The sequence below is a fragment of the Ooceraea biroi genome, chromosome 7 (assembly GCF_003672135.1).
Source record: "Ooceraea biroi isolate clonal line C1 chromosome 7, Obir_v5.4, whole genome shotgun sequence".
Taxonomy (NCBI): Eukaryota; Metazoa; Arthropoda; class Insecta; order Hymenoptera; family Formicidae; genus Ooceraea; species Ooceraea biroi.
The window spans coordinates 7,693,974-7,719,355 of record NC_039512.1 but is presented as its reverse complement, the minus strand read 5'-3'; the positions used below and the strand labels follow the sequence as shown (position 1 = coordinate 7,719,355).

The 25,382-nt window shown below is 41.2% G+C and overlaps 3 protein-coding genes across 9 annotated transcripts; 2 read left to right on the top strand and 1 right to left on the bottom strand.

Annotated features, from left to right (window-relative positions):
• The first annotated feature begins 239 nt into the window (after positions 1–239).
• On the top strand, positions 240–14,877 carry LOC105279266 (importin subunit beta-1). 3 transcript variants are annotated; one of them, XM_020031642.2, is made up of 7 exons: positions 240–776; positions 1,330–1,388; positions 1,476–1,658; positions 1,970–2,323; positions 2,432–2,581; positions 2,718–4,576; positions 14,747–14,877. In XM_020031642.2, the coding sequence occupies exons 1-7, from the start codon at positions 716–718 to the stop codon at positions 14,766–14,768; spliced, it is 2,688 nt and encodes an 895-aa protein (XP_019887201.1). In that variant the 5' UTR covers positions 240–715; the 3' UTR covers positions 14,769–14,877. The 3 variants fall into 3 exon arrangements, with proteins under 3 accessions (XP_019887201.1, XP_011337229.1, XP_011337228.1); XM_011338927.3 differs by having other exon boundaries at positions 241–776; positions 14,750–14,869; XM_011338926.3 differs by lacking the exon at positions 14,747–14,877 and adding an exon at positions 5,182–13,838 and having other exon boundaries at positions 242–776.
• Positions 14,878–14,963: 86 nt separating this feature from the next.
• LOC105279265 (carcinine transporter) lies at positions 14,964–20,556 on the top strand. 3 transcript variants are annotated; one of them, XM_026971433.1, is made up of 11 exons: positions 14,964–15,057; positions 15,518–15,766; positions 16,317–16,511; positions 17,020–17,123; positions 17,332–17,486; positions 17,595–17,763; positions 18,139–18,387; positions 18,538–18,752; positions 18,946–19,127; positions 19,348–19,532; positions 19,843–20,556. In XM_026971433.1, exons 1-11 carry the CDS (start codon positions 14,983–14,985, stop codon positions 20,042–20,044), a joined length of 1,980 nt encoding a protein of 659 aa, XP_026827234.1. In that variant the 5' UTR covers positions 14,964–14,982; the 3' UTR covers positions 20,045–20,556. The 3 variants fall into 3 exon arrangements, with proteins under 3 accessions (XP_026827234.1, XP_011337225.1, XP_011337226.1); XM_011338923.2 differs by lacking the exon at positions 15,518–15,766; XM_011338924.2 differs by lacking the exon at positions 15,518–15,766 and having other exon boundaries at positions 14,968–15,057; positions 16,144–16,511; positions 19,843–20,044.
• Positions 20,557–20,765: 209 nt separating this feature from the next.
• LOC105279268 lies at positions 20,766–24,635 on the bottom strand. Of its 3 annotated transcripts, none has more exons than XM_011338928.3 (8): positions 24,433–24,632; positions 23,696–23,803; positions 23,295–23,504; positions 22,388–22,960; positions 21,994–22,063; positions 21,768–21,930; positions 21,041–21,268; positions 20,766–20,981 (listed from the first exon to the last, which is right to left on the bottom strand). In XM_011338928.3, the coding sequence occupies exons 1-8, from the start codon at positions 24,457–24,459 to the stop codon at positions 20,936–20,938; spliced, it is 1,425 nt and encodes a 474-aa protein (XP_011337230.1). In that variant the 5' UTR covers positions 24,460–24,632; the 3' UTR covers positions 20,766–20,935. The 3 variants fall into 3 exon arrangements, with proteins under 3 accessions (XP_011337230.1, XP_011337231.1, XP_026827235.1); XM_011338929.3 differs by having other exon boundaries at positions 20,766–20,963; XM_026971434.1 differs by lacking the exon at positions 20,766–20,981 and having other exon boundaries at positions 21,139–21,268; positions 21,681–21,930; positions 24,433–24,635.
• Between the last annotated feature and the right edge of the window lie 747 nt (positions 24,636–25,382).

Sequence of the window (25,382 nt, the reverse complement as noted above, 5' to 3'; positions counted from 1 at the left end):
TAACGTTCGTAAATCAGGAATCAGTTTTCATGGAAAATCCAGAACTTTCAAATCAAAAGCCCCCCTCCCTGGCCAATGTAACGGTCAATGTTGCATACGGTGTGCAGCAACGTGATTGCTCCACGGCAGATCGAGATGGCGCATGCAGCGGCGCACGCGCGTGACGCGAGTGACGCGCGCACCAAGAAAATAGTCCACGCTCGCGTAAACACGACACGATCGACGAAAAAATGCGACGGTGGTTGCACACGTGAGACAGTCGTCGCAGCAGCAGTGTCAAATCCGCGTCACTGGCTCGCGAGGGATCGCGTCTTCGCTCGGTAAAAATCGCGTTGCGGCGCGAGGCTACGAAGGTTGCGAGTATTACTACGCCGCACATTGTGCGCGAAGGAAACGAACGCGAGGAGTAGAGGGAGAGAGAGAGAGAGAAAGAGTGCGAGAGTGAGTAAGGTGACAATTGGCGAGGCGGATTCGTAGAGAGTGAAAGAGAAGGAGAGAAGGGAAGAGGACGGGCTGCCAGCAGGAAGTGGGCGGCAAGGAGGGGGAACGTCGAAGGCAGTTGAGTCGGTGGTGGTTACATGTGGATATCCGCCGGTCGCGACGAGAACTTTCGTGTCGCAAGGGAGCAGGCGTAAAATCTCCTCGCGTCGAATCGCTGAGGACGGGACCCATTAATCGAATCGCGCCGTAAATCGAGTAATATTCTGCCGTAACCATGCAGATGGATCCGACGACGTTGCAGCTGATCCAGGTCCTTGAAAGGACCGTCTCATCGGGTGAGTGTTCCAGCCACCGACATGCCGTGGGCGCGCTGGCGATGTCGCGCGGGCACCGGCACGCGGCCGCTCCGATTTTCGACATCACGCATTCCCGCGTGATCCCGCGGATCGGGAGAGCCCGTGCTCGTGCTCGTGCGCGCGGCCACGCTTCCACGATCCCTCGGGCTCGCGTGATGAATTCATGTCGCGTGAATCACGGACGCGTCGCTGTTCCCGCTCCGGCGGGCGAGCTCGCAACGTGTTCGCTGTCGTCATGGATTCGTGACTTCTCCCGCGGTTCTCCGACGCTGCGCCCGTCGTCGTCGCCTCGCCGACGAGACGGCCGATCGTTTCGCGTAGGTTTACACGCGATATCGCGGCCTGTCGTGCTGTTGCTAGGCGCTTTGTTCATCGCCGGAAAAGTATTGTCCCGCGTGACGGTTGCTCCTATCTGCACGTCGCCGTTTCGCGGCGGGCATCTCGCGTTTGTCTAACCTACAATCCCTCGCGAATTTTCTACCACTTTCCACCGCCCGTGCGGATGTTAATGCATCTCTGTCTGTATTTTTAGATAAGAATGAACTGGTGGCGGCGCAGAACTTCCTCCAACAGGCAGCCGAGGCTAATCTCGTGAGTAAACGTGACAACGAGTCGTGTAATGGGACTCGCAAGATATGTTGTTGCTCACTGTAACACGTTACGGCATATGTGTTTCAGCATGAATTCGTGCAACGACTCAGCGCCGTGCTGGTCACAGTCGGTGCGAGCCCCGTCGCCCGCATGGCAGCGGGTCTGCAGCTCAAAAACCAACTTACCTCCAAAGATCCTGACATGAAGTTCCAGTACCAGCAACGCTGGCTTACTATTCCCGCTGAAACTAGGGAATACATCAAGAAAAATGTAAGAAGATATATTTCTCTCCCTATTAACTTAACCTTTTAAGTAATTTATATATTTAGAATTATAATATGTGTGCTTGTATGTTTCGTGACAGGTAGGAATTATAAATTTGAGAAGAAAAGAATATTCCCATTATACATTTTCTTTGTTACGCTTCTTTATTTTTATTCCTTGATCTAGCAATATTTTAGTGTACGATTTTAAGATGACTTGAAGAATAAAACTTGGACATTGTTTTCTAAATATATTTAGAAACAGTTGACTACACATAATTCTTCATTGTATGTAACGGCAAGCATTTGTTCTGTTAGATTTTGGGAGCGTTGGGAACGGAAACCAATAGGCCAAGTTCCGCGGCGCAATGCGTCGCTTATGTCGCTGTTGCCGAGTTGCCTGTGGGGCAATGGAGCGAATTAATTCCATTGTTAGTCAATAATGTTGTCAACCCGTCCAGTACCGAAATGATGAAGGAGGCTACGCTAGAGACTATTGGGTATATCTGCCAGGAAATTGAGAGCGAAGTACTGGTGTCGCAATCAAACGAGATTCTCACCGCTATCATTCACGGTATGAAGGGTTCCAGCACGTCGAATCACGTTCGACTGGCGGCTACGAGTGCTCTGTACAATTCTCTGGAATTCACCAAAGGAAATTTCGAGAAGGAGGTTCGTACCGCTTCGCTGCGATGATCTGTGATTGTGATAAGTGGCGCGAGTAATGAGCTAAAATATAAATATCCGATAAACGATAATCGATATCAATCTCACTTGCAGACGGAACGAAACTTCATAATGGAAGTCGTGTGCGAGGCTACTCAATCCAGCAACACTCAGATCAAAGTAGCTGCGTTGCAGTGTCTTGTGAAAATTATGTCGCTGTATTACCAATACATGGAACCGTACATGGCGCCAGCACTGTTTCCTGTAAATACCAATTAATGAACTCAAGTCGCATATTTTTATTGTTATATATATATATATATATATATATATATATATATATATGGTTATTAATATATTATTGCGTATCACACATTTGCTGACGAAATTTTTGTTGCAGATAACCTTGGAGGCTATGAAGTCTGAGACTGACGAAGTAGCGTTGCAGGGAATTGAATTTTGGTCGAACGTCTCGGACGAGGAAGTTGACTTATCAATGGAGGAGGGAGAGGCGACAGAGGAAGGTCGGCCGCCACTGAAAGTTTCTCGACATTACGCCAAGGGAGCATTACAATATCTGGTACCGGTATTGATGAAAAAACTAACCAAGCAAGAGGAATTTGACGACGAGGATGATTGGAATCCATCAAAGGCCGCTGGAGTTTGCTTGATGCTTCTGTCTAGTAGTTGCGAGGAGGCTATTGTGCCGTTCGTTCTTCCGTTTGTTAAGGATAATATCAAGAGTCCCGATTGGAGGTATAGGGACGCCGCTCTGATGGCGTTTGGATCTATTCTCGGTGGTCTAGAGCCCGCTACGTTGAAACCGCTAGTCGAACAGGCCATGCCAACTCTCATCGAACTGATGTACGACAGCAGCGTGGTCGTTCGCGACACGGCGGCGTGGACGTTCGGCCGCATATGCGAGATGATACCGGACGCGGCGATTAACGAGACCTACCTGAAACCGCTGCTGGAATCCTTGGTGAACGGACTGAAGGCGGAGCCACGGGTCGCCGCTAACGTTTGTTGGGCGTTCACCAGTTTGGCGGAGGCGAGTTACGAGTCGGCCGAGGCTGAAGATGGCAATCAGCCGGAGACGTATTGCATGTCGCAGTACTTTGATTTTATCATTCAACGACTCTTGGAGACCACAGACCGACCAGATGGGGCGCAGGCGAATCTACGATCCGCTGCCTACGAGGCACTCATGAAAATGGTGAAGAACTCACCGCGCGACTGTTACACGACTGTGCAAAAAACGACAATGGTGATACTCGATAGGTTGCAGCAGGTGTTGCAGATGGAGTCGCACATACAGAGCTACTCGGATCGCGCGCAGTACAACGACCTTCAGTCGCTGCTCTGTGCGACCTTGCAATCGGTGTTGGGCAAAGTTACCGTGGAGGATGCTCCCCAAATATCCGACGTGATTATGACCGCTTTACTGGCGATGTTCAGCTCGAATTCCTGTAAATCGGGCGGCGTGCAGGAGGACGCGCTCATCGCGGTCTCGACCCTCGTCGAGGTGTTGGGCGAGGGCTTCCTCAAGTACATGGAGGCGTTCAAGCCCTACCTATGTCTCGGCTTGAAAAATCATGCCGAGTATCAAGTATGTTGTGCGGCGGTTGGTCTCACCGGTGACATTTGCCGTGCGCTCAAGAGCAAGATGTTGCCCTACTGCGACGAGATCATGACGTTGCTGCTCGAGAACCTCAGTAACAACGCGGTCCATCGCTCGGTCAAGCCTCAGATCTTCTCAGCTTTTGGAGACATCGCTCTGAGTATCGGGCCCGAGTTCAAGAAATACCTGGAGGTCGTGCTGCAGACTCTGGTACAGGCTTCCCAAGCTAATGTCGACCGGAGCGACTATGACATGATTGATTACTTGAACGAGCTGCGCGAAGGCGTGCTCGAGGCTTACACCGGCATAGTGCAGGGTCTTCGCGGTGACGGGAATAATTGTTCGGATTCCGCCATCTCACTGATCGAGCCGCACGTGCCATTTATCATACAATTTATCACTTCAATTGCGCAAGATCGCGAGCACTCCGAAGGTAATGTGTCCGCAGCGGTTGGTTTGTTGGGTGATCTCGTTACAGTATTTGGAGTCAAACTGTTGCCCATGGTGGAAACAGAGCCACTCAACGAGCTGTTGACCAAGGGCAGGAAGTCGCGCACTCATAAAACTAAACAGCTGGCGAGCTGGGCTGCAAAGGAGATTCGAAAGCTCAAGACTGCCACCAATGCTACGTCCAGTTGGTGAGTACCCTCTTATTACCTTACTTGGCCGCATAAGCGTTATTACTCACGATACAATCTCGAGACGGTTTCATCTTATTTTAATCGACATATGCGATGTATCAGTAATTTATTTTGACTTTTATACAATTTCGTGCTTTAGTTCATGTTTCATTCGAGCGGTGAGGTTCACCTTCGTTACCTTTGACTCGTCTTCTTTTTGCGTTTCGCCATTATCACGTTATATTTGATTACTTACCATCGTACGTCTTTACGGTGTCGCGAAATTTAACGAGCTCTATGTAGTGAGGATAGGATGTAGTTAGGATGGGATTGTTAGAGGAAGGAGAAAAAGGGCGGGTGGAAGAGAGAGAGAGAGAGAGAGAAAGAAAGAGAGAGAGAAAGAGAAAGCGCGCACACGTGAACACCCGATGGCACTGAAGAATCGCTTCGACGTCGACAGAATATCGTGCTATCTTCCGTCGTAGCGTTGCTTTTTGCCTTTCGGGCTCCACGTACGCGATTTGAAACGCCCGCCCGAAAATCCCCTCCCCCCCTAAAAAAAAATAGTAAGAGCACCGATGAGCGACGGTGACTGATATTTGGCTCGCTTTTGTTGTTTACAGATCACCCCACGGTTGTACTGTCGTGCAATTTGATTTGACTAGAAAGCTATCAAACACGATACAAAGACAACAAGATTGGATGGTGCGGATGCGAGTTGATGGATGTGCGTGAGTTCCGAAGCGATGACGAGATGGAGTGATGAGTCTGCACGTGTCCCTATCTGGCGACGGTATTTTATCGATACAATATCGGCGTCAAAAAAACGCAACCCATCTAATTTGAAAGACAGGGATTTTAGCGAGAAAGCGAGAGCGAAAGAAAGCGAGAATGAGAGAGATTGAGAGAGAGAGAGAGAGAGAAAGAGTGCGCGCGAAACAAAGAGAGACTAAAGAAATATGTGTTTTTCTGCCGGATGCTGACAACGGATGATGAGGAATGCAAGTGGATGTTGCCGATGAATGAACCAAGACTAAGCGAGAGATTTGCTGAGACGATTTCAATTGCCTGTATGCCTGTTGGTAAAAATGAGTCTGCAGCTTTTATCCGTATGATTGAGAGACTAAACCCCGAGGAGAGAAAGGACTACTTCGATGGATGATAATCGTGAAAGAAAACTGAACGCAAGAAGATGTGAGAGATAGTGAGATGTCAAGAGCACGACACAGATATCAAGAGAGGTTGAGAGGAAGAGAGGAACACGTGTACGAGTGAGAGGAACGAGAGACTCAGGGAAAATTTCAGATGAATAGAATAAACTGGCTGTATGATATGACGCAAAAGGGAGAGAAAGAGCGAAACTACTATTAAACATGCGTGCGTGCGTGCGTACGTGCGTGCGTGTGTGTGTGTGCACATATGTATGCGTATACTTGTAAGAGAGAGAAAAGAGTACAAGAGATTTTTATGGTAATTTGTCGTCAACTCGTTGCAAAGCTCTCGCGAGCTTCTCAACGATGTACATCAAATTTCAAATTGCGGTTTATAGCCAGTGCTTAGAATCGTTAATTTTACGTATGTATGAAAGATAAGGTTTTTTCTTATGCAGTAAAGTGAGCCGTGAGTGAACAAGCGAGGGAAAACAAGAGAAGGAAAGAGTGAGAGAGAGAGAGAGAGAGAGTGAGAGTGCAGAAAGTCAGGGAGATTACAGAATTCAACTGTGTGACCCCTATGGTCCGATTGTGCTGCGCAAAAATTTGCGTGACCTGTAGTAGTATGAAATCATCTTGTGTATGTTACTTTTTCCCCGTACGTGAACGCCTGTTTGCTGTTGATTTATTAAAGCTAATATTTTGCTGGCATAAGTGATTTAGTTGTATCGAAAGTACCGAAGTCCTCGTCCGGCCTGAACGTCCGTTGGAGCAAATGATACCGAGTGCTCAAGAAACCCCTTCACATATTCCCCAGCCTCCCCTAGCCCTTAATACTCCGTGTGCATTTTAGTAGTTGGTCTAGCATTTTGCGCGATCACGGTATTCACGAGTGAAGCAGACGAGGAGCTTTTCGCACTGCCATTGGAACAATGCTGCACGGCTTGTCCAGACATTTTCTAAACACTCTTCCTTCCCTTTGTAAGACGTCTGGGTCACTCGTCGGAGGTCCGTTCTGAGATCGACGAGATCGTCTTTCGTCGCGCATTGCCGTGCAGGGACGCCTCTTCGTTTGTGCTCTTGCGCGACGGGGAAGTTTCTTCGCGGGACTTTGAGGAAGTACCGTGATCGCGGATTCAAACGGACCGAGTTGAACGGGCAATGGACGTTGCTTGATGTCGTAGGCTGAGTAGAAATTATACTAGGCCTTTCTGTTTCTGGATGAACATGGATTCCCCGTTTACGGTGAAATTGACCACTTTGATTCGCGAGGCCGTGAAGTGCTCCTCCATGTTCGACCGGTATGTCTTAAATACTCCGTATCTCTACCTCCGCTTACACCGCGTTCTCAGTGACATGATTCTCGGCCGTGCCGATCGCGAATTATCATCATATCGTTCTCTCGCCGCGCGGTCTCTTGTGAATCTTTCCTACGTGAGCCACGTTTCAAATTTCTAGCTATAATAACGCAATACGAAATTACGTCACGTCGTCGTCGAGAAATATGTCTGTGGTAGTGCCATGCATTCCAAATACCTTTGCCAGGCGAATGTTGCCGGTTCTTTCGCATATTTTGTAGATTTAGTTCGTATATCTTATTGAGAATTGTGAGAATATATTGAGAAATGATACAAGGAGAGAGGGGACGATAATGTATAGTAGCGTAAGTCTCAAATTTTTCAAATTTATAACGCGGGGCAAGCGTGTTTTGACAAACGTTGGCACGGAGATGCATAATTCTCGAAAACCTTACTGGTGTGGTTTGTTTGATAACCGGGAGCGATAAATGCGTCGAATTATCACGTCGATTGATTTATCTCTGCGTCCCCACAAGCCAGACTTCGTGTAGTTTTATACTTGCACGTCGGCGAGACCGATACATGTTCAAAGCGCGCTCGTGCTTTTATTTATATATTCATAAATTACTTTGCACATAGTGTGATGACATTTATTATATTGTCTTGCATAAGTGTTGCCACGATATTATGTAGCTCAAGTTTTTATGAGAAATATTTTAGACATTTAACATGTTCACAATTGCAGCAAAATGAGTTTTTGTTTCTATTATCTGTCTAAAGGTGTACGCGTCATTTTTTTATTTATGTAATTACATCTGTTAAGTACGGTAACAATCTGATGATAGCGATAATAATGTACTGTCTTTGAATAGATAGTTGTAACAAGTATTGCCAAACTGTATATAAGGAAAGAAGATACAATGATTAATTTGAATCAAGATAATATTAAAGCTTAATAATGAAGATAATATATTAAAATCACTTTCCTAAGAGAGATGAATTATTTTTTTAAGATTTTCATAAATTGCAGAGTAAACCTTCTTGCAAAGATACAGGAGAATGTTTCAAATTTGTGGCAATATTTATTCGAGGAGTTGTGTATGTATTTTAAGACGATTGCGCTATAGCCAATGGTTTCAAAAAATTCATTAAACATATCTGTAATGTATTTTTTTTTTAATAATAAACTACACAATAATAAATCGAAGATACCAAATATATTAACTGATGTAGGTGCACAAATCTGCGCGCAATCGTTAAATATTTTATGTACAATCAATATTAATTAATTTTATTCTCATCTTTTTTATGTTTATCAAGAGAATCGATTATTCTGTTGTCAAAACGCGATGCCCTGAATGCGGAAATTGGCCAGGATTTGTTTCGATAACTCATTATTTCAGCATGGTTATTACTGACGACGATTAGTAGCAATCACGATCCATAGCGAGTCTTGCTATTACAATGGACTGAGTAAAGAGACATGAGAATCCTTTTTTTTATACATTCCATGTAACAGAGATTGTGTGGAAAGAGAGGAAGAGGGGGAGAGAAAGAGAGAGAGTGAAAGAGTTGACGACGGAGAGGACAGCGGTGCGTGTCTTTCCGCATCTCGTAAAGAACTCGATCGCTCGCCTTTTCTTCTGATTCGCAACTGAGAGTTTGTGAGTGCGAATTTGCAATTTCTATGTATGATGGTTATCGGAATTCGCAGTCTTAATTTTGATGTTTAAAGTCGATTACTCTTTTAAAATTAATTTGATACGACCCAAGGATCAGCTGTTATCTTAGTATTGATTAAATTGTATTCATCTACACAGGTTTATTGTTTTATTATATATTGTTATATTATTTAATGTTTTATTACATTGAACTAACTTGATGAAGAGTTAAGTTTGAACGAAAAAGATCAAGCAGAAGAAAAGTGAACGCTCTTGAAAAATCTAAATGATTTATATCTTTTTGTATATGTGATTTTTATATATGTGTAATGGTACGCGTTATAACAGGAATTAAACAAATGAGATTAGGCGATGTGTTTTGCAAGTAATGGGATCATTTTATTAGATATGAGTTTTCTTTACTAGATTACATTTAAACATTTCATATTCTGAAATTTCGTAATCTAAAAACTATCGATGTTGCTTTTCTGATTTATCGCACGCTCAAAATACTAGTCATATAATTATAGTTTTTTTTTACATTTCAATTGTAAATTTTAGCATGTTTATTAATAATAACAGCAATCAGTATTCTTGGATCGAAAACGCATTTCCAAAAAAATCATCTTGATATCGATTTATAATAAAATCGCTGCGAATTGCGTCGCCGGATCTGTTAATGATGGGGAAAAAGATAGAAAGAGAAACTCAAGTGAAATGCGAGAGTGATGCGAAATTGCTAGTGGATGAGTGAACCTAAGATTTGCATTGCAAGAGAGAAAGAAAGCAGAGAGAGAGAGAGAGAGAGAGAAAATGGGAGTTCGCGAAAGACGAAGTGAGGAGATATAGAAGAGACAAAAGATACGAAAATGCAAAAGAAAAAAAGAGAAAAAGAAATAATAGATATATATGCGACTGTGATCTTTGAAGAGAGACTCTCGTATGTGAGGGGTCGACATTCTGTCCCGAAAAGAGCATGATACTCGCGAGCATGTGGCCGTTTCATATCGGTTGCAGAGACAAGACTCTGGCGAACGATCCTGATCCAGCATATCTTACGATCGAAGCCCACCTATTTCCTTCTACCTCGAACAACTTGATCGAGCCTGTAACGCACACGTCGTCGCCAGAGGAGAACACATTCGCGAGTATTGTGCTCCATCAGGCTGGCTTCGTAATGGATGCCCGACGTCGAACGAGGAATAAATCTGATCCTCTAGATTAGACGTCTCTTTACTACCTCCTATCTCGTAGATCAGGAGACTTCGAAGTCCTTTTAGCAGAGCTTCGGGAGATCCACACCGAAACGAGACGAATCCTATGTATATTCCAAAAATTCTCGCATGCCAAAGATTTTTTAAATATAACGAAGGGAGGATTAACGCAAGACGTGTTAATCCAACGCGAAAAATTATTGGACTCTGATCGTTGTCCTGTGGGTCATCACTGTAGGTAGTAAATCTTCAGGGAGGTTTTCCTCGTGTGGGATTTACGCAACGTTTTGTCCCTTAGGACAGAATTTCCCACGGTGATGACATCTTCGTGGCGATCTCGAGGAAGCGATACGAGACGTCCCTGCGATGGAAGGTTTCTGGTGTGTGATGACGGAGACTTTCCTGATAGGCACGCGAAGCCAGCCTGGAAGGGAATTCATAATAGCACGACAAAGCGATTGGTCTTGTCGACTAATTAGTTGTTTAGCCTTTTCATCGTCGAGACTCCTAGAGTGCGTGCGATGCTTACTAGAGCGAACGTACGTGATGAGCGTATTTTACGTATATTTAAACAATCGTGTGCATTACGCTGTATCAGTGATGATGTGCGCTGTGAAGTAAGGAGCGAAGTTTACTAGGGATGCGTTGATGATAAAGATGACTGAAGGAGTGGATCGGGGAGCGAAGATGTTGATGCTGATGCTGATGATGTTGATGTTGATGATGTTGATGATAATGCTGATGCTGAGGATGATGATGAGGATGTTGATAATGATGTGGTTGGCTCGTGATTCGTCGTGAATCGCGGCGTCACGTTCGAGAACGGGAGAACGGATCGTCGTCGTATGGAGAAACGAAGGCAAAGCAAACGTGTAAAAGTAAATATAAATTTTGTATCGCGGGGCGGGCCGGATCGCGCCGCCCGTTGGTTTGCGGGATCCTTGGAAACTTTCCTAGAGAAATGAGATCTCTATAACGTTGATAATCTAATCTAATCTCCATTTACTCTGATGCAAATGTATTTTTGGAGCCAAATGTTTCTAATCGAGTTTCTAGGAAATGCCAGAGACGAGAGGGACTAATAGCACATATTTCTTATCTTCCTCTCTCTTTGCGGTTGCCTTTGCAGTTAAAGTTATCGGGCAATTTTTACTTTAGAATGTACATATACATGTATATTTTGATGATATTTTTTAGACATTATAGATGAGCGCAAAGCAGAATTACCTTGCACTAATAGTAATTGCCAGCACATTCCTAGTCTTCGAAGTTTCCACGTGATCTTGCGGGCTTCCTGGCGTCCTCGCGGCACGCTGCCTGCCTGCGGTGTCCTTGTACGTACGAGACAATATTTTCGATAATATTTTTTAACGATCGAGTCGCGAAACACGAGCCCAACGCGTAGATCTGTTGTTCGATTGCGCTTGATTGCGCGATGGTGGCGATTGACGGTAGTGTATTGCAAGAGTGGAGAAGCGAGTTCTTCCTTGTTTTTTTTTTTAATCCTGGCGATATTGTCGAAGGGGAGAGAATTCTACTTTAAAAGAAAATGTTTTTAATCACAAAACTGCAGTTGAACTGGTGTGTCTTTTTATTCTGCTCGGCGTCAATTTCCGCAGAGAATCATCGATGTTGCAATCTGTCAATTAAGAATCGCGTGTTCCATAGTAATTAACCGTAACATATTAATATATTAAATAATAGTTTCAATAGCAGCCGTAAGGGAAAGATCCCTCTGTTAAAAGATAAATAAAATTCGGTAGATCTCTCGGTAGATCTCTCCTTCAACATCGCCGCGATACAGGAATCGTCTTAAAGTGTCCTCGCTTGAGACTTCTTGTGATCCATCGGCGGTAATGACGTCCCGACGTTTTTTTTCGGGGTGCGACGCCGAGAGCGAAGCGATGCCACCGTCGCGACGAGATGGGCGAACTAATTAAAAGAAAAAAAGAAACAAAAAAAACAAAAAAAAAGGCTGCATGCGTGGATGACGTCTGGTGCGCTGTGTGAGAGAATGCCGAGTGCTGCTGCCGATCGAGAATCGATCGGACCGAGATAATTATAATTGACGCGTGATGGGAAGAAAATGTGTCTCTGGGCGATCTATATATGCGTGTGAATGAAGCGAAAAAAAGAAATAAAAGGCACGATGCTGGACGGATGTCCGCCTGCCGCCGTTGCTCCACCCTCTCCTCCAAGCAATCTCCTGGCACTCGATCCGCCGATCTCCGTAGAATAAGGCCCGCGATAAGAGAACGCCGATAGAGGTTCCTATTAGCGTTCCGCAATCAAGAGAAATCACGGCCTATCGTGAGGAATAATCATATCGTCGATTTTCGGTCGGTGTTCCTTGCAAATCGGATGTAATCATCGACATTTGCTCAACTCGATGTCCTCTTTGCACTTGCGATCGGCATCGAGCTAAGGGAAGAAAAAGCATCAAATTCGCCGCGCCGATTGCGCCGGCACGTATCATTTTTGGTGGATTTAGGAAGGAGTTAAGCTTTGGAAAATGTGATATTAATGTGATGACAAATGAGACTTATTTTTGATTGATCGACTGCCACGCTTGAGGAACTTTATTTTACGATATCGGAATCGCGAGATATTTGTGTAACAATGGTGTGATAGTCGATGTAAAAAGGATTTTGTGATTTATATAGCGGGATATCGGATATTTTGAATCTGGATCAGATGAATACGAAGCCAAAATTCTAAATGCGAAATGTAATAATGATCGAATCATCTACTGTACGAAACATTTGTTGGGTATTTATTGGTATTTTATTTGATATAAAGTGGAAACTTAGATTTGGAACTAAAGAACCAAGTGAATGAAGACGATATTGCAGATTACATGGAGACGAATATTTATAATTATATCATGAATTCTAAGATTAAATTTGCGATTAACTCATCAATAATTTAAAAATTAACGATATATAAAATTGATTGGAGTTTCTTACGTGTTAATAGATTGTTGATGTGATTATAATTAACTTTTCGGCATTTGTTTGTATTCAGAATTTAGGAAAATAATTTAAATCGCTCTAATGAAACTTTCTTAACTCGAATACAATATTCCTTCTTCTTTCACTTGCTCGTTCGATTGTAAATTTTGCTCTTCACGGGCGTGAAGAGCCTATCAAATTTTACAAAAAAACGGGAGAGGGTGCGGCATGTCCGCGTGGTGCGATAATGCACTGCGTGCGTTATCGTTTTATTTCTATTTGTTTCGAGTCAGTCGTGTGGTGCTTGCGAGGATTGTGTTTCCTGTGGAGGTTTACAATTGACAACGATAATGTGACTTCGGCTACATCGCTTACGTGAGTGCCAGAACGATCGTAGAATGACTGAAGGACGATTCTTTGGCAAGTGTGTCTAGGCGTATAATTAGTCACATTAATGGTCACTCGATTGCAGGCCTTGAGGTCTCGCCGCATGGAAAAACAGAAAAACAGTATAATTAGTCGAAAGTCCTCACGGAATTGCGAGGATACCTTTTTCGACGATCACGGGTTCTCGCAGTGCATCGTGCACGGTGCATCTTGCAGGATCAATTCGATTGCATATCACTCAAGACATTAATGTGGCTGACTGTACCGATGAGTGCAAGAGACAAGATTATACGAATCGCCAAGCGACAGTGCCATACAATTATCAAGTCATTTCGACTGCTGTTTCTCACCGTTTGATTTGGCTTTCTTCAGAGACGCGAGCTTCGAAAGAATGCGAGAGAAGCGCTCGCGCCTCATTCAGGAATGCGTATCTCGAGAGACGAAACGAAATCCAATCGGTGGAGATTGCAAATTGCTTCCTGTTTTCATTTCTCATGATTTCCATTTCTCTCAACACACAAAACATGATGGCCCGAAAATAAAATTCCATTTGGAATCTGTACACACACAGTGATGCCATTATTACCAGTCGTCGCTCAAATATACAAGCACAACTGATATATCGACGCCCTTTTTTTCAAGCTTGTTTTACATTTGTGTCCTACATGGTTTTATTTTTTTTATGAGAATATTCCTCTGAAATAATTTTATTTTTTGGCTTTACTGTTTATAACATCTCGTAAGTATTATCGTGAAATTCTTTATATTTTTATATTTGCTTAAGGTAATTTAATGTTATTAAATCAAATCGTTTGAGGATTTAATTTGTTTAATGGGACTAAGGATTCGTATCGTGGAAAATTAAAGCGATACGAAAATAATCATCGCATACATTTGGAGGGTGAGGGGACGAAGGAAGTATTAGTTTGTCGTATCGAAAGTCGTAATAGCATGTGTCAGCGTATTCTTAATCTCTCCTAAGTACCCTTAACCCAATTGAATTAGAAAGGCACACCCCTCGTGACACGCGCATTTCCGCTACATTCTTTCGGTTAGTGCAATCGTGCGCGTACGACTGACCAAACGAAATGTGATTGAGTGCCATTATTTACGTTAGAAAGATCTTTTGCAACTGAAGAAAATTTACGTGATTTATTTAAATTACGTATTGTGTTTGGTGAATTAAATTTATATCAAAGATGCATGATTGACATTTATAAGTGTGTTCCAGTTTTTGCGAAAATTGTTTATTTTAATTGAGCTATAGCGAATTCAGATCGCAGCTTAATTACATATATCTCCTTTACCCTAAAATTTCTATATAAAACTTTAATTAACACGTTATATAGCCATATGTTTTGAATACTGAAAGCGAAATCGGAGGAAAAGATTTTTATTTGCGACTTTATTTTTGATATCTCAGTAAATAATCTTGAAGCTGCGAAAATACCAAACTTTCGACTTGGCCGTTGGAAAAATATTTGAACTTACTGGTATCCTTGTATTTTGGGCTCGTGGCCTGTTAGTAGAAATCGCAGTCGGCGCTGAAATCGTTGAGGTGCATGGTGCACTTTTGCGAGTCCACAAGAGAGAGACATCGTTCTCATATTTTTATTACGGAGGAAGGCAGGCAAGGGACGATGCAACGCGCGTCGCATCGGTCGAATCGTCCACAGATGGAGGCTAATGCAGGTCATGTGATGCCTTTGTAAGGTATCATCGGGGCTTTCGGTAACGTGGGACGAAGTTGAAGCTTATCGAAATGGAGCAGCAAGATGATAATGGCTCAACGCGGACTGATGATAACGTGAGAGAACCCAGGGTTGCCGAGGGTGACGTAAGTATAATTATCTTGTAAGCTTAATTATCTTGTAGAATGTCTTCTTATATTTATCTTCATTCTATAAATTGAGTTTACTAAAGTGAAATTTGATATCAAACCATTCATTCTTCAGTTGGTTATTGCTGCGATAATGCAGAATTTATATTTTGTAATCTTGTTGAGCAAAACGTTGGATCCCGGGAAGATAGTCCTCATATAGAAATTTTCTAATTACTTATGTTGTTAAATTTAAATTTTAATATTATAATTAAGCATTTGATTACTAGAATGCTTAACGAAAATTTTTCTTGTGACAATTCTAAAATTCTAAAAAAAAACTCCATCAAAGAACCCACAATTGTGAGGTATGAATGATAGTTACAGAATACTCTATATAATAGATAAAGTATTCTACAAAAATGTTATTTGGTATTCACGAATGGTATCGCACGAAATTCATCTGAAAATCTCGCAGGAAGGCTTCGATCTCGACGATCTCCTGCCAATCGTTGGCGAATTCGGTCGTTATCAGAAACAACTATTGTGGCTGGTTTGTCTGCCAGCGTGTCTTCCCTGTGGGTTTTGCGCTTTTAATCAGCTGTTCATGGCAGATACACCACCGCATTGGTGCAAAGTGCCAGGTCTCGAAGACATGGACGTTGCTCGCAGAAGGAGGCTCGCTATTCCCGCGAGTCAGGTGCAGTCGATAGTGCGAAAAATAGGGGTTGATGCTTCGTAGATGTCGCTTATACAATCAAAGACGCACGCGTTGATGATATATCAATGTATTAGCCCAACACTGCTTCTTCACATGCGGCTTATTAAGTCGTATTCCACCTATACATTTAAATATGATGACGCTAAATATGATAATTTTTGCTAGTTCCGTCTTTTTCCTTTTTTCATTAAATGCTACATAATGATGAGATTTGTCTTCTGTTTTGTATAAGTAATTTATTTCGTTCGCAATATGCAAATTGGATTGTTTAATTCATAGTTAGGTACGTGTGCAAACACTACTCAGCTAGTTTATAATTCCTTAATTAGTCAGAAATGAATAAATGAGTTCAAGAGTTGATTTCGCTAAATATATTATTGCAGACGCAGTACTCTTCATTTCATAAGTAGAATGCCTTGGAACCCGTAAAACTGCTGTTTTTTTCACTCGATCGTCGACACATCACGGTAGAATCGATCTTACCTTACAACTCGAGCATAGCGGATGTATTATTCATGCGACGACGTCGCGCGTAAAAGATGTAATGTGAATGCAGGACGACAACGAGACATACAGCCAATGCATGCGATACGACGTCGACTGGACGACGATGACGACGACGACGACGACAGAGAATTACTCTGTCGTGACGACGTACTCGTCCGTTCCAAACGCATCGTGGTTCATCGTACCCTGCGATCATGGTTGGGAGTATGAGACTTCAGAGATAACATCGTCCATCGTTATCGATGTACGTTCGATTATACAGAAAACCACAAGCTTCCCATTCGGATTCTTACAATTGAGTCAACTGCTGAAAGACAAAAGACATGATAGTTCAAAATAGATTTTTAGCAATGAATCGAATTTCAGAATTTCATAAACATACAATTGCTTTTAATGAGGTCTTATTTTACTTTCTAAATAGCTCTAAATAAATTTCTAAAATAGCATGATACCTTTGCGAGTGAGAGATCGCAGTTGTAAAGAAATACTTGTTTATTCATTTAATAACGCAGTACGTGTTTTCACCTTATGTCACGAAGTAAATACATAAAAGAGATACTTATTAAAATATTATTTCGAACATAAAACTTCTCTACACGCACATATGTATAATTCAATATATCTCAGTTTTTAAAGAATTTTCTTACTATGTCAGAATAACTTTACAAAGAAAATGTAAGATTCTGATCAATAGCTACATGTTATCTTTTTACATACTGCCTTTTTACATTAGATACTTGGCAATGTTACAGTTTGATCTCGTGTGCGATCGAGCAATTTATCCGACGATTGGTTTAGTAGCCCTCAATACAGGAGGTCCAATAGGAGTGTATCTATTCGGTACATTAAACGATAGGTAAATTTCTGTAGTCGTGTTCAATTTTTATCAATTTTTATCGATTCTGAAAAAGTCGATTTTGTTACTGTAAAGTTACATTTTATTTTATATTTCATATTTTCATTTTCAAAATTTTTCATTTAGTTTAATATCTATTTGGCTTTATGGTAAATTATTTATTTTCCTTTTTAATGTTGCATTAAAATATCGTTATTTGGCTGGGCAGAATCGGTCGAAGAATATCTTTCTTCACATGTTTGGCGACGTTAATAGTAGGCGGCTTCCTGACATCGATATCGAATAATTTTTGGACTTGGGCCTTTACGCGTTTTATCGTCGGCTTGACGATACCAGCAATTTATCAGATTCCTTTTATTATCTGTAAGCAATCAATTCAATTTTCACAATAAACGCCTTCGAATTCATTATTTCAGCTATACATTTTTATATTTAACTGTGATGAAATTATTAATGATTTTATATTCATAGCCTTGGAACTGGTCGGCCCTAATTATCGCTCATTTGTGACGGTTATGACATGCACTTTCTATACGATGGGCCTCTGCATGCTAGCAGGCGTCACATATTTGATACGAGATTGGCGAACACTCGCTATAACTACGAGTGCGCCTTTCCTGATTTATTTCTTTTACTGGTGGTGAGTGAATTAATATTGTTATTAAAAATTGCAGAAAACACATTTAATTATTGAAAAATTTGTTCAATTCTTTTCTATATATTTATGAATAAATGTTACTTAATCTATGATTTTCTCATTAATTGCCTTCTCAAGTTTTCTAATGAAGAAACATTAAAATTACAAATTAAAGCAAGTTTTTAAGCTAATATTTTTTTCTTTATAATTATGCATTGAACTCTGAATGCCGACAAAATTGTGCAGTGTTACGATACAGAAAGTATGCTTATCGTTTTGTTTATCTTATTTTTGTCGTTATTGAGATAAGATATCACATTTTGAAACTATTTTTATTTCTCCCTTGTACGTATGCATAAATATCCATAATTATTACAGGTTTTTACCGGAATCACCGCGATGGTTATTAGCGAAAGGTCGTTTAAGCGAGGCCAATGATATTCTTGAGACCTTAGCTCGAGTGAATGGTAAGGAGCTTCCGGTAGCGTTCACACAGAAGCTTCGCCAACGTATGACAATGTCGAGGTCGACAAGTGAGGAAGAGAGATTGCGTAACGGACCTGGTGTTCTCTCGCTTTTCAAAACACCAAACATGCGCCTCAAGACATGTCTTATCACTCTAAATTGGTAAATTGAAGAAATATCAGTTTTACAGATTACTACAAAAAAATATACGTTCATCTTGGATTCAATTTTCATGTTTTAATGTTATTTGCAAGCCATATTTTAAGTGCCTGAAGTATATTATTTGGTGTCATTAAGATATTTGATCATTAGGTTCGCCAACAATATGGTATACGTTGGCCTCTCTTATTACGGGCCAGCTTTGGGGAATGAGGAACATTTGAGTTTCCTGTTTTCTTCTCTCGCCGAGATACCCAGTTACCTGGCTTGTTGGATTGTAATGGATCGATGGGGTCGTCGATGGCCGCTTTGCCTGTGCATGGTTATGGCCGGGGCATCGTGTATTGCCACGGTGTTGCTGTCACCCGGTACGCACTGCTGGTTAATTAGTTAATGACTTGATTAATTAGCGAGTAACGATATAAACAGTTAGGTAGTTGTGTAATGTCGATATTGAAAGTGCTAAATTAATATCGATAATTAAAAGGAAACTTTAATATCAGTCTCAATTATTATCTCTGACGTCTATTAATAAGTAATGACGTATATTATTAATTGAAGATGCTGTCATGGAAACCTTGATATTATTTCTTATATCGAAGTCTGCGATATCGGCATCGTTTCTAATTATTTATCCCTTTGCCGGGGAACTTTATCCCACACAATTGCGCGGGGTGGCTATTGGCTTCTCTGCGTACATTAGCGGTCTCGGACTCATCATTATACCCTTCGTAACGTATCTCGTGAGTTTGAATCAATTTTTAAATTTTATTTCAACAATACTTCCTACTTGTATTTTAATAATATTATATATCGCATAAGAAATAGCTTTAAGAGAATTTCACTAACTATTAATCCTTGAATAATCAATTAGTTATCTCATTAGTTACTAAAAGAGAAGTGTGTCACTTATTTTTATTTAAGTAATAAATAAATAAGGCTATTTATGAACACGTGTTTCAGGGGAGAGAGAATCTCGTCTTGCCTCTAGTTATTTTGGGCGCCATCGCAGTAATAGGTGGTTTATCCGGACTGCGATTACCGGAAACGTTACATCACCGTCTGCCACAGACGGTTGAGGAAGGAGAATTGTTCGGCAAGGATTGGACGTGTGCTGATTTCATTCGTTGTGTTCCAACAAAATACGCGTTAGCACTAAAACAATTATTTATGAAATTTACGATTCGTAGAAACACTAAAAATACTCATTTATCATTTATGACTCTCACAATCAATCTATTGAAAACTATATAGATATATAGGTAAAAACAGAACTGAATAATATAAAGTTAAATTAATAATTTAAAAATTATATCTTAATTATCGCGATTTAAAAATTTGCATTTAAATTTATATCTTAATTATTGCAACTTTCAAAATTTTGTTTCATTTCTCAATTATTAATCATTCTTATGTTTTCTCTGATTAAACTCTTACTAAAATTTATGTTTTTTTTAGACCATCATCAATCGCGGCTTCTTATGAGGATTTGTCAGCACGAGAAACAGTAGAGATGCATGAAGTACCGATTGCCTCATCCATTATGGAGGAGCAACAACGATTAAACGCGGCAAGTGTTCGCCGATTAGTTCGTCAATCTAGCGTAATGGATACCCAACGTGATTCTGACGGAAGCATGAAGATGACTTATTGGTTTTAACTTTCATTGTTTTTATCGTTTTACGTTCTAGTCAATATAAAGTCGAAAGAGTTTTTTTCTATCTCTTCCATATTATTTTATTAAATATTTTTAATGTTAAGAAAAATTATTCTTTCTCGATTGATCTCTATATATTGGGTTGTGACAAAAGTTCGTAGCGTTATTTTAATGAAATTCTAAAGCAAAATTATTATATATGTATATGTATAAATATTTATTCAATTACATATGCGCAGTCTTGTTCTACTAACATTTGTCATTTTGGTAGCTTCATGCTTTCATCTTTCCTTGAGAACTTGTCATCTTTTTTTATAAAAATAAATTAAACAATGCTATAGACTTTTGTTACAACCCAATATATTATCTAATATATGCGTGTGTGTGACTCTGTGTGTGTCTATAAAAGAAGTAATTCCATTAAATAAATAATATTTTAATAAAAAACTTGTGAGTTTATATTGCTTATATTACTTACATCTACTTAATCAACGAATCTTTTTCTTCATATCTCTTAAAACATTAAGAATAAAAGTCCAAGGGTAAAAATAAAAGTCCAATTCTATATTTCCAAATATCATTCAGGCCATCGAGGATGAAAGTCCATATAATAAGATCATAATCGCAAATTGAATGTATCTTCCTCTTTGAATCAGGCGCAATCATGCAGCGTGAGGTCTCCACGGCAATATAATAGAGCAAAAAGAAACCGAGCGCAAATAATTGATGTCTTGTCTATGATGCAATTTATTCACATTTGGTATACAAAACACGAGGATAGCGAGAAAAATGGGAGTGAAGAGATTCAACCTCGAGTGTATTCTTTTGTGCGGGATCAGATCTTGCTGTCGCATTTCCCATAAGTTTCCCTCCCTCCTAATCCGCCTTGTCGGATTACAGACGAGTGGTCCTGTTGTAGCAGCTGTAAGCAGGAGAATCACTGTATGCGATTGTGAGGCAGCACGCTTTGCAAGTCTGCTTTCGCGCGTGCCGATTTACCTCTCAAGAAGTCGCCGCTTCAGGTCGGGCGGGTACGAGACGTAGATGTAGTGATCGGGCATGTCCTCGCTCGATAAAGGTAAATTCTCATCTCCGTGATCGCCACCCTTCCGTCTCTCCAACCTGCCCTCGCGAATACTCGGGTCATGTAAGGGAGAGGTGCTCGAACGATCTGTGCTACCATTGTAATCCATGCTTCCGGTACCGTCCAATCTATCTTCATCCGTGCTGTAACAAGATTATAAAAGGAGCTATATTAAAATTCTTCGTGTACATCGGATCTTAATAATGGCACTGTTCTTCTAATAATGATCATCATCACGAGTAGCTGACGTTTAAAAATTTTCACAATAAAAAAGTTAACTCTTCAGACTATTTAAGAAACGATATCTAGAAAATTATTTTGAACATTCTTCTTTTAATCGCGTACTCAGTTCTTATTATCAGACAAACATGTAGGCGATGAAAGCCGTATGTAGATTCGCGTATAACACTATGCGCAAGATTACTTCAAAGAAGTCCGTGCGCGAGCAATGTTATGTAAGTCTTATGATATCGATTATTTGCTGTTTAATCTTTATCGCATAGACCGCTTCTTATAGCCTTTCATACTGGCGTGCCAGTTTGATTGAGATTTCACCTTTCCTAATGGTCCTCAAGTTGAGTGTCCTGCTACGAGTGAGTAAAGGAGTTACGAGGAATTTTAATTCGGGACTTGAGCACGTACTTGAAGCAGACCCAAATAATGTAGTAGCACACGTAGATCGACGAGAACAGGAGTACCGTGAAAATAGTCAGCAGGTACCAGGGGGTATGACGTTGTGGCCTCTTTGTGTCCTCCCAGTATCTGTCGCAACTGAGGTACCAGCAGATCGCGCGATTCAGCTCCCCTGTTGACAGAAATTGTGTAACATCAACGATTCCGTTAATCGACTATGCAATAAATCGCTTACCTTCGATCTCTTGAAAATCCCGCACGGAGAGATTAGCGAGTAGCCCGGCGATGCAATCGTGTACGAGTATCTGTTGACAAAAAAAAAATTAAAGTGCGCGATAAGTACAATGATTTAGCTATACATTATCAGTATCTGTGTGTGCAGATGGGCGTGTTTGCAGGCGCGCCCATTGCGTCAAAATATCAAGTGAAACGTTCAAAAGTCGCGCACTATCTTCATTCGAATCATTCGAGTGATTAACCGGAGTTATTAACTGATATTTCAGATGAACATCGACAATCGAGAGACGGTGCGCAGACTTTTATCTCAATCTCAGTTATCATTATTTTTGATAAAATTATGCTGCATGTATCTGGAACAAGGATTTTACTTCAAGGCTGAAGCAACTCACTTCACATTGGGTCTTCAGCTTCTGCAGCTCTTCCGGCTTGCAGTGTGACTTGAGCTTCCTGAGGTGTAGTCCCCGTCGTCGCTTCTTCTTGTCGACAGCGGGTAGCGCCGCTTCCACCAGGTTCTCTTCGTCCTCCGCGTCCTCTTCCTCGTCATCTTCGTCTTCGTCCTCTTCGCCGTCGCAGGCGCTGCTCTTGTTGTCCGGCCCAGCGATCTCGCCGTGATACGACGTTCTCACTAGTCTGTGATTGTGCATGTCACCGCCGTCCTGATCATCGCGGCGGCAATAACGCTGCAGATTTGTTACCGCACCACCGCCAGCAATGGCGCAGGACTTATCCGCGCGATACATCCTGGTGATGCCACGCGATTCGCATGGCATTACGGAAGTGCTGCGTTGCTGATGCTGCTGCTGCTGCTGTCGCCGCTGCTGTTCAGTGTTCTCGCGCCACACCTGGATGTCGGTGTTCAGGTGGCCGTCGTCGTCGTCCACCGAATTCTCGAAGTCGCGATTGCCCAGCACGTCGCAGCGCATGATGTCGCAATAATCTGCCAGGCACACCGCATCCTCTGCCTGACACACGACAAAAACTTTATTATTTCACGATGCCGGGTAATAGTTATATAGTATCTAAACTGAGATTTGTTAGATTTCATTTAATATGAGCGTTGAGAAATTTCTAAGAAGGACTTTTGGCTAATAGAAAAGTGAGTTATAAAGACAACGGCGTTTGAAGACGTAGAAGTTTTAAAAATATGCTCGCGAATAAATGGAAACGTTATGTTATATTCATAGATCTATCCAGTAATTATGCATGTCTTTTTTGTCTGTCTACAAATTGCATGCAATGTTTCTTATATAAACTTTTTGTAATACAAACGATATGCACCTAGTTTTTAACGCTTACCGTATTAACGTTGCTTTTATGTCTGTTATCGAAGTGGGCATCCAAATGTTTCTCGGCGTAAAAGGACTTGCCGCAGAGCCCGCAAGTCCATTGCGACGGTCTGTGTTGGTGCTTCGCCTTTTGTTGCGGTCGAAAGATGTCCCGACTTTCGTGGAATGGGCATTCCAATGGTAATTCCACTTGATACTTCTTCAGTACTGGCATCCATCTCTGAAATCCCGGCGAAAGTCAGTTGCTGCATCGTTTTATTTTTATCTTTATGGATAAATTGATATAATATCGAAATTTTCTTTAATCGTACTTTTACGTGAAAGTTTCTCGTATTATTTAAATATATTAAACCGTTTGGTGAATAACTTGAATTTATTCAAGTATTAGTTAAACAATGGACTAGTTCTTACCTTGTGAACTATCCTCCTCACTACGGACGCTCGATCGCGGGGACATGATATTTTAAAGACACTGGGTCCCGGCCATGGAATCACAGATAGAAGCAGCACTGCTAAAACCTAAAAAGAGATGTTATTTAGAACGTTTTATTAATATATTTAAAATCCCTTTGCATTACATTAGAAAAAATTAAGAAAATATTAAATATAAACTATTTCTTCACCACAGATACGTTTTACCAAAGATAAAGATAGAACTAGTAGAATATTTTTCACGCCAAAGCTTGGAGCAAAAAACTACAGAAAGCTCCAAGTGTTTCATTTATACAGAAAAATAAACTCTCTCAAAATAACGTAGCGCGCGTTAACAATTTTTTTTGGCATAATGCAGGGAGTCTTTTTGGTTCGCGACTTTAATTAGAGCCGCTTAACGATCGACTAGAATGGCAAACGTCAAAATGACGTTGCACGAGAAGATGTACCAACCTTGTACACTCCGTAATAATAATATACAATCGCAGAACACTCCTCCTTGAGCGTAAATAACGCAATCGATAGGAAAGTCGCCACTTGCTTAGGTATTATCGTTTATGTAATCACTCGAGCACACTGCCTCGCGTGATTATTCTATGATTTGCATAATTCATGACTTTTTATACGATCGAAGCAGCTACGAATTTGCGCGATGGATTCTCCCGACACAGCGAACAAATACACAAGCACTGTTAGACGTAGGGGACGTTAATTACCTCGAAGTGAAAGGGTTGGGTCTTCATTCATAGCCCAAATTCTCCGTGCGAGAGTGATCTGACGCGACGATTACGTGCTGCAAGTTGATTCTATCCGTTTCTCAAGAGCGATCGTTTCTTCGTGCGAGTCGCCGTCAACCGAGGGTGTATGTGGGTTGCAACGGGGGAGCACTGCAGGGTCCACGTCGACATGGCCGTCGCCCTTGAGCGCAGGTTTCAAACAGATACAGGAGTGTCGCAGTACTGGAGTCCGTATCCACGAATACGTGGATTAATAAGGACAATTGAAAATACAAAAAAATATGCTTAATATATTAATATATTAATAATATACTACGAAAGTTATTGTTACACTGATTTTTTTAAACAATCATTAATCGTACATAATATGTTGCACAAATATTGCTTGTGGAATGTATCTGAATTTCTTTATTTGAGCACACACTTATTGGTCTTGTATGCTGCGCCACTTTTAAAACCGTTTTCTGTAATGAACTGAAACATTGTTGATAAGTAAAATTGAGACTACTTAACAAACCGGAAATTTTATATTAAATTCATGTTATCTACTTGCGCGTTAAAGAATGACGCAGTACAAACGTAGAATATTTTAAAGAAATTAAAAATAAATATATTTAAATATACTTTTACTGGGAGACTCAATTGTATGTTACATTGTCATTCTTTGTATCGCACGTTTTTAATCGGACGGTCCTGCTCCGGCAAGCGTCATCGGTGTCGGCGTCGGCGTCGATGAAGATGCGCCGACGCATTAGCGCTTTGGCAAGCGCGGATTGACTAACGCGCAGAAATCGCAAAACTGGCGGCTTTACAAAGTATACGTTGCTCTAAATAAATGTTGATATGCAATAAAACGCGCAATGATTGCTTTAGGACCACTCGCAATTCTTCATCTTGTCGCATCGCAAATTTTCTTATTGTTATATTAC